General features: G+C 40.9%; 1 protein-coding gene across 3 annotated transcripts in view; it reads left to right on the top strand.

Moving 5' to 3' along the window:
- Nucleotides 1–14,606, top strand: part of svep1 (sushi, von Willebrand factor type A, EGF and pentraxin domain containing 1) — a 100,440-nt gene that overhangs the window by 38,047 nt on the left and 47,787 nt on the right. For all 3 annotated transcript variants that reach the window (XM_053629426.1, XM_053629428.1, XM_053629427.1), the window contains exons 4-6: nt 9,973–10,131; nt 10,734–10,913; nt 12,959–13,138. In XM_053629426.1, coding sequence (XP_053485401.1) covers nt 9,973–10,131; nt 10,734–10,913; nt 12,959–13,138 — 519 coding nt within the window. The remainder of the gene's footprint in view (nt 1–9,972; nt 10,132–10,733; nt 10,914–12,958; nt 13,139–14,606) is intronic.

Below are 14,606 nucleotides of genomic sequence, written 5' to 3' on the forward strand. Positions count from 1 at the left end.
GAGTTCAAGTACCCAGCACTGTCAAGCTACCACTGTTGGGCCCTTGGGTAAGGCCCTTAACCTTCAATTGCTCAGGTGTATAAACGAGATAAATGTAAGTCACTCTGGATAAGTGCGTCTGGCAAATACTATAGATTTAAAAGGTAAAACAACATGATACATTTATATTTAAGCTCAGTTTATGCTGAGTTCACAAAATAAGCTCCATGTCTTTGAACCAACATAATGTCTTATTTGAACATTATGGAGGAAGTGGTAAACCTGAACCTTTGGCCACAGAACCTGGTTGTTATGGTATATTTTGGCTTCTGTTATATTAATAATATGCGTATATGATGATGCGGACCAAGATTTCCACACTGAAATCCCATTAGTGTCTATGTGTGACAAATATAAGCTAGTTTACTAGTAGTTAACTTTCTAGCTAGCAATGTGCTAACGTTAGTTACAGAACATTACTGCACAGTTATACAGTAGCAGTAAGCAATGTCAATAAAACACAAGACTCTTAGAAGAATAAACTGAAATTCAAACAGATACGTAATTAAACACAAAGTATAGCACTGATTAAAGCGCAAATGTCATTTGAGTACCTGATATGAAAACAACTTTACTGTAGCAATACTAATCCATTATTTAAAAAAAAAAAAAAAAAAAAAACAATTACATTATAGTTAAACATTGAGCCATCATTTTGAGAAAGTTGAATAAAATAATGTTTTAAACAGGATTCCACACATTTAATACCTGTCCTTTGGTCGTATTAATTCGCATACATCTTTGCTGTCTCCAAAATGAGTTTTGGGCTGCATTAAATCCCACTGCAGACGTGCTGTATTTGACACGTTTTTAATACTGTAGAAATGTCCCGAATGACATATTCATTATTAAACACACAACACGTGAAAGATTCACATTTTCCTCTGTAGACCTTTAGTTAGCAAATCAGCTCGTGTGTTTTTCCAGATTTTAATGAATGTTTGTACACATGCAAACTTTCAGGGCAAATGAGTCATAAATCCTTCTGGACTTCAGAGTTATGTGTTTATCAGCTTTATAATAGATTATTGGTTTATTAAAACAATATCCATGTTTTTCCCACACTACAGTAGAGAGAGTTTTATCACGAGACTCTGTTTGCACTGATGTGGCCTTGCTGCTCATGCATGCGCTCTTTGATGAACACCAAAAGCAATGAGCTGCAAAAAAAAAAACACAGCACCAAACGTGTTTTTCTTGTGGATCATTCATACCATCCGGTTACTGAGAGGAATGACCATTAAGCACTGAAACGTAGTATCGTCTGCCCTCGTACGTGAGTTTCCGTGACCAGACGACACGTTCAGTTGCCTATAGTGCTGAATGGCTTATGCATAGCATATGCTTCTGGTTCTCCAGAGACCTGCACAGGCCCAGACTCAAGGCTTCAATTCATATTTTAATCGGTGCGGATCTAACTGAAGATTTAACAGTCTTTTCACTGTTGTTTGCATGGGAGGAGAGCCAGATGGAGTTCGGTAATGGGGCCTCCTGAGGGTGATTGGCACACGTTGTTGTTTAATGTCGATCCCAAGTTTGGGATCTATTTTAGCACTATATTGTAATAATTGTGGTCCTTGGAAGCCGAGCCCAGATTAGATCACAGGCAAGGCCTGCTCTGCACGACTGTTTTACTTCGTTTTCTCTGAGACACATGCACTGTGAATTCCACAGCTTGCCACAGAGCTGTAAACTGTGTTAATTAATGGCTGCAGAATAGAGGAGCAAGAGTTTGAAACTGTGTAATCTTGTAAAGTGACTGTTACTCTGGGTCATAAATAGCTTGCACGGTGCTTACAAAATGCATATACTGTATGTGTGTGTGTGTGCGTGTGACTACAAACTGACACATTCAGTGACTCAGTGCATGTATACTGGACATATGTGTCGCTATAACTGTTAATCTGCAGCAGGTGTGTGGGGATCAGCAGGTGGCTGAGACAAATGAGAACTTGTTGTACTTCAAAACCTCATTTACACTTTCTGTTTGTCTCTGTTTTCTCTCAGTAGCTCCAAACACTTTCACATAATACTTTCCTTCACTGCATCCTTCACCTCGTTCTGTTACCGGTGATTTTACTCATTCTTTAAATTGTGTACTGTTCATTATCATACTTATGTACAGTTACCTTATGTTTGAGAAAGTAAAATTATTATTATTATTATTATTATTGTTATTATTATTATTATTATTATTATTATTATTATTATTATTATTATTGTTATTTCTCATCTCCCTTTTTCTTTAGCAGCCCCACAGCAGCCTCTCGACTCCGTTTCAGTCTCATTAAGAGGAGATTTACTGCATGTGTGCCGTGTAAGGCATCTTTTCCACAGGCTCTTGTTAAACATGCTCTAATTCCTTTCCTGGGTATGACCCAGGGGTCACGGTGGACAAGGGCACGAAAGCACAGTAGCGGCACACACTCGCCTTTCTCCTGTTCCTCGCACACAAACTTTTTTCTCTTGTCTCGCCTTTTGTTCCTCAATGCACTTTCACTCAAATCCTTCACAGGCTTTATTACACTAAATGTGCCTTTTACGTTTATAGCCTTTGCTTTGCTGTTTTATAGCATACTCTTAAAGAATCTCTACTAGTTTTGCACTTTAAGTTTTGTGCGCTCTCTCTCGCTGCCTCTCTCTCTCTCTGCCTCTCTCTCACTGCCTCTCTTTCTCTGCCTCTCTCTCTCTCTGCCTCTCTGTCTCTGCCTCTCTCTCTCTGCCTCTCTGTCTCTGCCTCTCTCTCTCTGCCTCTCTTTCTCTGCCTCTCTCTCTGCCTCTGCCTCTCTTTCTCTCTGCCTCTCTCTCTCTCTCTCTCTGCCTCTCTCTCTCTCTCTGCCTCTCTCTCTCTCTCTCTCTACCTCTCTCTCTCTACCTCTCTCTCTGTGCCTCTCTCGCTGCCTCTTTCTCTGTCTGTCACTCTCTGTCTTTCCCTTATGCAAAAGAGATACTGAGACATGCCGTATATAATATTATATGTAAGAATAGATCAAGTTAAATGTTCTAAAATATGAAAATCTGAGTAAGACAAATCTATTAGTGAAATGAGAGATGACTTTTATTTTGTTGGAAAAATCTAGCTTTAACTGGAAATGGCTGATCTAAATCACTGATTAAATACTTGAGGTGCACAGTATATTTACACTTTACACTTTAACATCTTAGGGAGTTTTTCCTTGCCACCGTCGCCACCGGCTTGCTCAGTTGGGATAAAATCGCACCTTTAATATCTGTATACCGTGTTGATATTTCTGTAAAGCTGCTTTGAGACAATGTCTATTGTAAAAAGCGCTATAAAGATAAAATTGAATTGAACTGAATTGAATACACTAAGACTATCTATCAGCTGTAAGACAAAGTCATGTTTGTGGTAAATGTTTTATACAGTATCTTACTCATACATTTTTATATGAAATTTACAGAAAGAAAGCATACACCCGGTCACTATGACAATATGAAAAGAAGTAATGATGTAAAATATATTAGCAATACATTTATTTTTGACATCAATACATCTTGAAATGACAGAAATACTGGCCAATATATTAGTAGGTAAATATTGTCATCTCTCTCTCTCTCTCTCTCTCTCTCTCTCTCTCTCTCTCTAACTCTCTCTCTCTTTCTCTCTCTCTCTCTCTCTAACTCTCTCTCTCTCTCACTCTCTCTCTCACTCTCTCTCACTCTCTCTCTCTGTCTCTCTCTCTGTCTGTCTGTCTCTCTCTCTCTCTCTCTCTCTCTCTCTCTCTCTAACTCTCTCTAACTCTCTCTCTCTTTCTCTCTCTCTCTCTAACTCTCTCTAACTCTCTCTCTCTTTCTCTCTCTCTCTCTCTCTAACTCTCGCTTTCTCTCTCTCTCTAACTCTCTCTCTCTCTCACTCTCTCTCTCACTCTCTCTCACTCTCTCTCTCTGTCTCTCTCTCTGTCTGTCTGTCTCTCTCTCTCTCTCTCTCTCTCTCTCTCTCTCTCTCACCATCTATTTCAAGTGCTTTAATGTGTCTGTGAATGGTGATGGAGTGAGAGGCCACTCTCTTCCCCTGTCTATCAGTGCCTGTTTTGAGAACCTCTAAACCTCGACTCCCCACCTCATAACCTCCTTTCACTCACAACAAATAGGGGTCACATCTGCTGAACCTTAAACCTGCTGCCATTACGCTCTCTCGCGCTCTCTCTCTCTCTCTCTCTCTCTTTCACACACACACACACACACACACACACACACACACACACACACACATTTGTATGTATTAGATAAAAGTCCAGAATAAAAGAACAGCTTTGTTGCGACTTTCTGTGCCTTAGCTGTAGATTAGTATGAGCGTTATACGATATTGTCGCATGTTTTGAAATGTTTGGGTAAATTTAACAGCTGTTTATAGACCATTACAAGTGCGCTTAAAGTAAATGTTTAGTGTTCTTTCAGCACAGAGAAACATGTCAAAACTCTTGTTTGTGGTAATCCCACATGTAGTGAATAAAGAAAACCCTCTGGATTATTATAGTTACTGCATAGTTACTCTGTTCCTATCCTGAACATGTCGATTCTCTGGTTCCTGCTTTACATTCGCAGGTTGTAAACACTCACTCATTTACACTGATGTGTGTCTGAAGTGCTTTCTATTCAAATAAACACACACTCGAACCATGCCCCAGTCATGTGTTAAACACACTCCAGACACACTCACTGTTTTACAGTCTCTGTAGTCCTGACTGTTACAGCACATAGCAAGACCTGCTGGCTTTTGTCTTTCATTCAAAAGGGTCTTGCTTTTTCCTATCCTCTGGTTTATCCCCTTCGTTAAGGCTTGTGTTTTGTCCCTTGCGTTGTGTGTGTGTGTGTTTGTGTGTACTGTATAGGCGTCAAACTTTTATGAAGCTGACAGAAGACAATTTAGATCATACAAAGGCCCAGGGAGGATGTAATGAAGCACTTTAACTACAGCTGCATGAATGTGGAGAGACACAGCAGCGCCGTGGCTTTATTGCACTGACTTCTCCACTGACGATGCAATGGAAAGAACAATTATTATTTTTATTTGATGGATTAATGTGTCACTTGCCATGTAGTTTCCATCTCAGAAATTAGTCTTAAAGCACACAGTGTTGTAGCCTTTTTCAATCCATCACCAGTAGAGCTCTCTCTGATACACATTTTTATTTATGTTTTGATTTAGACTGGTAATTTCATGAAAAGTTTATGTGGTCAGTGTGTTTTTGTTCTGTTTACTTTTATTACCAGCGTGCGTCGTGCAAAGCTGCAGTGAGTGTACGTCTGCTAACCCCCTTGGCAGGAAGTGTGACATAGCGTGATGTTTATTCCTCCTTCCAGCATAAAAGAAAGGATGTGGAGGAGTGCGGAGAATTTCAGAGTGGCCAAGCGCTGTGGTTAAACTCTCTATTTAGCCTTCATCCACAGTCTGATGCTCGTTGTCTAGTTTAAGTCTCATGTCGTTCTCCGCGCTCCAGATGGTTTTTTGAACGTCCGCAAAGACACGCTTTTCAACAACGTGTCAGCATCACGTTCAAGAAAATGAACTATTACGAAATGTCTGCAAGTGGCACGACAAGATGGAAACCTTTTTTTTTTTTTTTTTAATAATCAGTATTGATGATGGCACTGGAAGCCATTAAAAAGTCATTATACTTCATTTCTGTGGAACTTCAAAAGTGTGGAATATCAGATGCACAGGCAGCTGATAGTAGCCTAATAATCACATCTGGCAGATAAATATTGGTCAAATCCAGTGGATCTCTAAATTATCTAATAGTGTTCTTTCACATTTTTGTGAAAGAACCCTGCTTGGACGGGTGAGAACCCAGCAGCGGGTTGCACGGTCTGAGCGAGTTGATCTCGGTCCAGATCTAAACACACTCTAGCACGGTTTGATTTCAGTGAAAAGATTACGTGACTCTGAACTGATCTGAATTGTGAGCTGCTAAACTGAGAGATGTAAACTGAGCCAGAGGACACAGCTGCAGAAATGCAATGTGTTCTGAATATTTGGATTGACAAACAAACAAACAGAGAAAATAAACACTGGATGTAACAAACAACATTTTTTTAACCGCGTATTTAAATAACGATCAAGTAATGTATCATTTGGGATTTCTACTAATAGGTGTGAACGCATTCAATATCATCCGACTACCAGAAATGGTTTTAAAGGGTAGGATGGCTTGGTTTGGGGGGGTGGGGGGTGTAAGTGCATCCCACATTCATCATCTGTCAAATACAGAATGTGTACTCAGTGAGAAACCCTGGTCTGTTGTTTCCCAACTGTGTAACCTGAATCAAACACGAACATCACCCACAAAAATCCAACTAATCAGAACAATCAGAAATCTCCTCTTCTTAAACAAGCATTCCGTCTCTCTAGCTCTAATAAGTGTGAATGTGTTTTATTGTCATCATTTTTTGAGAGTTTTTGTTTAGATTTTGAGTTTCAAAATTATCGACCGCACCTTTAAGCAGATGCTGTTGGATAGCTCTTGATCTGTTGCCCAGTGTAATTACACTGATTTCACAAGAACTTATACTTTCCTAGTTGTCATTAGTAATATTGTTTACTTTCCAAGCACTATGGAGCGCAAAGTACAGGAAATGAGAAATAAAGTGGCCTTCCTCACTGGTGGTATTATACTGATGCATTCGCTGCTGTTTGAATGGCAGCGTAGCATTGAGACTGTGCTAGCGGTAGAATAACATGGCACCAGGATGAGAAACAGGCGTGTGATTTTGCAGGTGTCAGCAGCAGGGCTCGCTCGCTCGATCTCTCGCTTGCCTGCGTGCTCACTGGGGTAGATGTGTGAAACTGCCTTCCTGGATCCAATTTGCTTGCTTCCTTCACTTTCAACTGTGGGTTTCGGCTGCATTTGCAGAGGTCCAGGGTCTCTTGTGATTAACCCCGTCTGGCCTGCACGGCTGTCTGTGAGCAGAGGCGGAGAGAATTATTCCTGACGATATGGAAAAAAAAAAATACGCTGAGAGGAGCTCATCATTCTGGTCTGGTATGCATGAAGATGTGCCAAATAGAGGATTCCCATGAGGAGATAGTCCAGATGAAGCGTAGCCCCTTTTGGGAAGTACGTACATAGCCTTCAGCTAGAGTTCAGCTTTTACAACCGAGGAAGTGCACACTTGCTCGAGCGTTTGACACACTGGGGGCCTATTAACACACTTTACTTCTTTTCCCCTGCTCTTTTCTCTTTCTTCCTTCCGAGGGCTGTAAGTGGGGAATGCACTGCCACTGGTCGACATTCTGCTCTCTGTTTCTTTACCAGTTATGGGTTTCCGGGAGGAAAACAGGGATTGAAGCTCATTACCACAGAGTTATGTGACACACAGCTGCTGTGCAGTGATTCAGATTGTAATTAGCACCAGGGCTATTCTTAAAGACTCATCTGGGACCTGGTTCCTGTGTCATTACTGCAGATAAGTTCGGCCAGGAGTTCCTGCCTCGATTTAAGCAAGCCGAAAGGATGAAAGAGGAGGAAATATGTTATAGTTAGCAATAAAAAAATGGCTTTCGGATATATTTCTGTCAAATGTTCTCGTGCTACTGTCAGTATACAGAAAGTCAACGCTATTGATCCTGCAATAAACATACCGTTTGGCCTTCCCTGGGCTTTCTGAAATGTCGAACTGTGATTGGTGTGTGTGTATGGTGTAAACCGTTTGAACCGAAATGTTGCTCACTCTCACGTCAGTTAAGTTGTTATAAGGAGACATACATTCTTGTTTCATGTTCCTCCTGAGTTGTACTTTTCTGTTGCTTTTTTATATGGTAATCTATCATCCTCCTTCCTGCTTTCCATTCTTTCATATCTCTGTCTTTTCCGTCCCACCCTGTCTCCATCTGTCTCTCTCTTTTTTTTTTTTTTTTACACTTGCATGCACACACTTTTTTCATTATCTGTCTTTTGCTTTGGCAGTATATCTGTCTCTCTGCCACTCACACACTTTTCTCCCATCTGTCTCCCTCTTTTTCCTTGTAGAACACACAATTACTCGATTCGTGTCCTATTCAACAGTCCGTGGCTCTCTTCGTCTCTTTCTGTCTTCGTCTGTCCGTTTGTCGCCCTTTCTCTGAGTTTTTGTGTCTCTCTGTCCATGTGTGAACACTCTCTGGGCCCCAGAGTGTCTCTAGCCTTTATAACATTTAAACCACCCAGCTGTTAAAACTCAACCCAATGCACAATCCCCTCTGTTTCCTTCTTTATACATTATATACAGAATTATAGTCCAAAACAAGAAAACAGAACAAATTAGATGTATGAGATCCAGATAGATTCTGAAAAGATGGAGATTAGTGTGATGAATATTGATGGTTGTCATGTATCAGAGAAGGAACTCTGAACTACAGTTCCCAGCAGCCACTGTGCCTCACTACATCAGTCACATGACCACCTGTACCTGAATCACATTCTAGTTAACGAGCACTCGTGTATATAGCCATCTGTCTCCATCTCTAAATCGTGACAATGCTGTTTAGATGGAGTGGATGTGCGTGTTGGCATGGAGACGTGACTCCTCGACTATATAGTCGTATGGCTGATATTTGGTGTAGAAATTCGTATTAGTATTAAATAGAAAATTTGAAGTAGAAATGTGAATCTGAAATTTTGAATCGTAGCACAAAGCTCATTCGGGGCTTCGCTTCATTTTTACACTAATTGGACAAACCAAAGCTTCCTGCACTTTGACTATGACACAAAGTCTAGTTATTTCCATTTGTACTTATAAAACATGCCTTTGATTGTGTTTTTGCGTTAACAGATGTGAACAGTTTTACAAAGAGACACCAAATTCTTGGTGATTTATCCATCACTTTCCAGTAAATAAACAACAATATAGTCAATGCAGTGATCTGCAGAACCCCAGGGAAGCTGTAGACTTTGGGTAATTTAGCGGTGGTTACCAGAATTTCAGCTATTGAAGAAAATCTGTTCCAGCGCTCACAAATTCTCTTACCACATGCTGCCTCATAGTATTCAGAGCTGGAAAATCGGGTGCAACAGTCATGTTAGTGTTTACGCGAGGAAAGTTCTACGTTTATTCAGATCGGTTTTACGCACATGTTTAAGTTCCTTTTCTTGGCTTTCCGATGATTAAAATGAGCTGTATGCAGCTCTGAGGTTGAAGAAGAAATGTCAGAGAGAGGTTTTTTCAATAGTGTGTAGACCACCTGAAAAAAAGCTGGGAAAAAATCAGGGATAGAAAATGAAGACTGAAGAAGTAGACATTTTGACATCTTTTAGCCCCTTTGATGCCAAATGTAATACACTAGATAAATGAAATTTAAAAATGATTTTTTAAAAAAGTAAAATACACTAATAAAATGATATAAGAATGAGAACATAGCAAGCATGTAAATAAATGAGTCTAGTATACTGCCAATATATTTGTGCATGAATAGACCTAAATGTAATCATCACATTAATCACTTCACGTTTGGTTCCAGTTTAATAACAGGGCCTCCACACTAATTATTCATCAGCTTATAAAAAGGCACTTGATCCAGCACATCCTCTTTTATTATAACGAGGTCATGAAAGTATAATGTAAGTGTGGGAAGTAGGTTATTTCATCATGCTTTTAATTTGCTATATTGAGTTGTTCAGTTAATAAAATAATGGCCATACTTTTGTGAATTCGCTGTGCTCTGGTGTAAAGAATACATGTCGGCCTCCTCATCCGACACCAGTGTCTGGCCTCACGCCATGGGAAAAAATACTGTAGTCGCCCAGTGATGTTTCATTGGGACACAAACTTGCATTCATGTCATAACCCCCAAAACGCACTTCAACTTTTGTATGCCTAATGAAAAACATCGCATTTCAAAATGATGTCTCTCTCTCTCTCTCTCTCTCTCTCTCTCTCTCTCTCTCTCACTCTCTCTTCTGTCTCTCCTCTGTGTGTGTGTGTCTGTGTGTGCAGCATGCCCACCAGGGACGTACAAGCCCGAGGCAGTACCAGGGGGTGTGGGGACATGCTTGTCGTGTCCAGACCCTCAGCACACCTCCAGGCCTGGCAGCACTTCTATGTCTGACTGTGTGTGTAATGAGGGATACACACGGCACAATCACACCTGCCAAGGTACACAGCTCATGATGATGATGATGATGATGACAGCAAATTATTAAAATTTATTAAGTAAAGGATGACATGTAATTTCGGCTTGGTTCATAGGGCCTTCATAACATATTCATAAGTATTGCATAAATATGTTATAAAGCAATAATAGACCATTTAGACAAAACCAGTGAAATGACAAACTTTTTTTTGTTTTATTTTTAAAAAATTTCGACATGAGTAGTACCACTGTGGGTTGATCTGTATCTGTAACTTTATTGTTGTATCTGTCATTTTATTGTTGAAACTTCTGTTTAACGTTTTACTAACAGCACATTCATGAAGTATTGAGAAATCTTCTATAAAGTGCCCACATGTCATCTTACCCTTTGTAAACTGTATTTGCTGAACTCACTTCTTATACGAGCATGGAACTGGCAGTTCTTCTGCATTCAAAACTATAACGAGACACTATTCCAGTACAACTGCACTGATATCTGAAGCCCAGATGCCAGCAATGTTTTCATTTTAAAGCCCGTTGTTTTTGACCCACAGTCATGTGACTAGTGATTGTAAGTGTAACATGACTGTCCATGTGTTGCTTTGTTTTTTCTCTCTCTCTGTAGTGGTGGTGTGTGCAGTTCTCTCTCCTCCACAGAATGGCTTCTTCATCCAGAGCATGTGTAATAACCAGTATAACTCCGCGTGTGGTGTGCGTTGTCTACCAGGCTTTGAGCTGCAAGGGAGCAGCATCAGATTGTGCCAAGCAGATGGCACCTGGTCTGGAGCTCCACCCACCTGCACAGGTGAGGCTGAAGACTCAAACACACACATGATGGATTACTACATGTACTGAGTGGATAGGCTCCAGATTGAACCAGATATATTCCCCAATATATTCCCTTGCTCATATTTTCTTTTGGATTTTTGACTAAATAGTGTCTATAAATTAGACTCCAATATTAAGACAAAGATATATGAATATTTCTTTAAACGTGATGCTTACATGAATGTGTGTAATGGGCAGAAATTGGACAGCACGTGCTAGTCAGGGAGATTCCTTTTAGTCTTTTTATCTCTCTCTTATTATTTTAAGTCCCCGTAGGAGAACATATTGTTTTTATGTTTGATTCTTGCACAGTGGAAAGCTCAAAGTCCCTGTAGCTCCCATATGTTTTATTATATGAAGGAAGTCTACAACTCTTTTCTCTCTCTCTCTCTCTCTCTCTCTCTCTCTCTCTCTCTGTGTGTGTGTGTGTGTGTGTGTGTGTGTGTATGGCCATAGAAGCTTCATAGTCTGCTTTTTATTTACTCTTAAAAAACTACCAACTGTTACACTAACACACACACACACACACATACACACACACACACACACACACACACACATACACACAATTTACCACTGGAAATGCAGTGTTTTTAATTACACCCCCCCCCCCCCCCCCCCCGTCCATGTCTTCGGAGTACTATACAGCCTTTGTTAGTAATAGATAAAGTTACATGTTTTATGCAGCATTAAATCCACACCAAGGAAAGGAAGGAAACAACACAGGAAAGAAATCGGAACATTCACTCATTCATTTTCTGTAACCGCTTTATCCTGGTCAGGGTCATGCACCATACACACATTCATACAGTCAAGCACACAAAAGGGGAAATACAGACCAGCCGGTCCACATAGCAGCATGTTTCGGGAGGTCAGAGTAAACCCGAGAACTGTGAGGGAACTTACAGAGAAAACATGTAAACACTCCACACAGACGGTCCCATGAGCTCAGGATCGAACCAGGAACCCCAAAGCTGTGAGGTGACGACACTAAAGCGGACCCGCACACACATAATAAAATAGACAATATTGATACAGTATATAATTACACATGAACAACAACAAAAACAAACATAAAAAATAGGCGATAAGTTTGAGAACAAAAAATAAAATGCAAGATGGAGATGAGTAGTAGATTATGTCTCTAAAGAACAGCACAATTCTGTGTTATTATAAACAAATGTACATGCACTCTATGGTCAACAGGAGGAAGTTTGAAGCACACAATTGTATAGAATGTTTTTGTATGCTGTAGCATTACAATTTCCCTTCACTGGAGCTAAGAGACTGCAAACCTGTCCCAGCATCACAGTGAGCACAAATCCCCTTGAGCCATTCTCTAAAATCTAGTGGAAAGCCTTCCCAGAAGAGTGGTGGTTACTATAACAACAAAGGAGGACTAAATCTGGACTGGGATGTTCAGCAAGCCCATATAGGTGTGATGGTCACATGTCCACAAACTTTTGGCTATATAGTGTATCTCAGACCAGTGCATGTGTGTGTGTGTGTGTGTGTGTAGAATAATTAGCTTTTATTTTTCAGAACCTCAGCGCTTGGTACACCACTATTCTCAGTATAAAAAGAAACGGCGTGTCTCTAAGCCGCAGTCACAGACTCTTACTAACTTTACTGCTCTCACATACTCACTTCCTGTCTTCACGCTAATGTTCTGGTTTGTGATTCGATCCTGCTTCTCACATCTTCCGCTCTGTATCGTTCTTTTGACATTAAGTTTTTACGCTGCACGTAAATATACATATAAATTCATTCATTAGACTGACACTTTTATGCAAAATGACTGGTAAGTGAGACACAATGCAATCCAAGCTGTTAAAGGAGCTGAACGCAATACTAACTAAGTATCTACAAATAAGCTAAAATCTGGAAAGATAGCCAAGAAACAGAGTGAATAGAAACTAAATACGAACATTGGAGTAATTGCTGAGGATCTCGATACATTCCAACGTTATAACACTAATACATCACAAGGAATTGACGTGTGTGTGTGTGTGTTCTATGCAGTGCGTTCCTGTCCAGCTCTGTCCACTCCACAACATGGACAGCTGAATTGTAGCAACGGCGACTCCTCCGCTCGGCTCGAGTGTGCAGTGCGCTGTCAGAAAGGCTACAGGCTGGAGGGCAAAGCCAAACTCACCTGCCTGCCAAGCTTACAGTGGAGCAGCCCTCCACCTCGGTGTGTGGGTAAGCTAACAATCGCGTGTGGGTGTGTGTGTGTGTGTGTATGTGAGAAAGACATTTGTATCAGTGGTGCAGAGTAGTAGTAGTTTGACATTTAAGTTTATGGCATTTGGCAGACACTCATGCAAATTCAAAGCACAGGAATGCTTCATTATTTACTTGGAAAACAAATCCTTATATTAGTACAACTTGTTAAGAGTCTAAAGAAACCAACTTTTTTCAAAGTATGTAATTTGTGTTCATTTGTTCAAGTCTATACAAAAAAGAGTCTTGATGCTTGTCCTTCTTGTATCTTGATGGGAGGTAGACCTGAAGAGTTGGGCCCGAAGAGCTGAACGGAGGGGTCAGGGTTTGATGGGCTGGTCCATTTTTTAAAATTATTTTCTAGGCAAGGATCATGGCTTTAAATCTAATACAGCTGGTACAGGAAGGGTGACATGGGTGAGCTCAGGCTGAGCAACCAGGAGTGTGTTTCAGTAGTCGAGTCTGGAGAGGGTGAATAAGCACCTGAGCGGCCGTCCTCCCATCGTTCAGTGATCTAACAGCACGCCAAACGTTTATTCAGAAGGAGTAATCACGGAGTTCGCAATGGAGTCAGCACGATAAAGATGTTGCTGGGTTAGTGTAGGTTTTAGGATTTAGTTGCTGATGAGCTGTGATCCATGATGAGAGACATGCTGAGAGTCTCTGATGATCGTAAGGAGAGGAAGATTTGTTTGTCAGCTGCATGACAGTGCTATACCATTTCGCCACACGTACCAGGACTAGGCTTTGTTGGACACCAAAGTGTCAAATTATTTTTACTTGAACGCAGCTGATGTGAGTTTATTAACCAATGTGTATCTTCTTCGATGTTGACAGTTCCATTGTTTTTGCTGTCATGTCTCAATTTTGTGGGAAACAAACTAAAACCCCCAAAGAACCACTGGTTTCAGTTCTTGTTTTTGAATGTGGAAAAACACTGTTCGTGAACTAAACACCTAGGCTTGACGCTGTCTCTGTGTCTCTCTTGCACTCAGGAATCTCACCTCAGCTGTGGGCTGTAGCATGTGCTGTAGATTAGCCTCAACCACAAGACAAACCCTACAGAGCTTCCATGGCCAGGGCTTGTCTGCAACTCTCTGGCTTGTCTGTGCTCTGCCTCCCATGACTCACTGCGCTCCGTTTAAGCTCCAGACATCTGCTGAGCCAGCCAGCCAAACCTCACTAGCTGCTGTTTATCACTTTCCATTTCTCCAGCTCTCCCCCTTTCTCTCCATCAGACTGGTCCTACAGCAGACGTCCATGTCACACTAGTGGCTAACCTTGTGGTTGCTGTTATTTGCTCTTTTATATAGGTGCATGTGTAATGTAAGCAAAGGGCATGAAGAGCTCCAGAGCGTTTCGCTCTGTGTTTGTGCTGTCAGTTGTACTGCGTCCAGTCTCCCAGTATGTCTGCTGAAACCATAGCCAAGCCTGTGCAGCAGGCTCC

This window comes from Ictalurus furcatus, chromosome 7 (assembly GCF_023375685.1).
Source record: "Ictalurus furcatus strain D&B chromosome 7, Billie_1.0, whole genome shotgun sequence".
In the NCBI taxonomy this organism is placed as follows: Eukaryota; Metazoa; Chordata; class Actinopteri; order Siluriformes; family Ictaluridae; genus Ictalurus; species Ictalurus furcatus.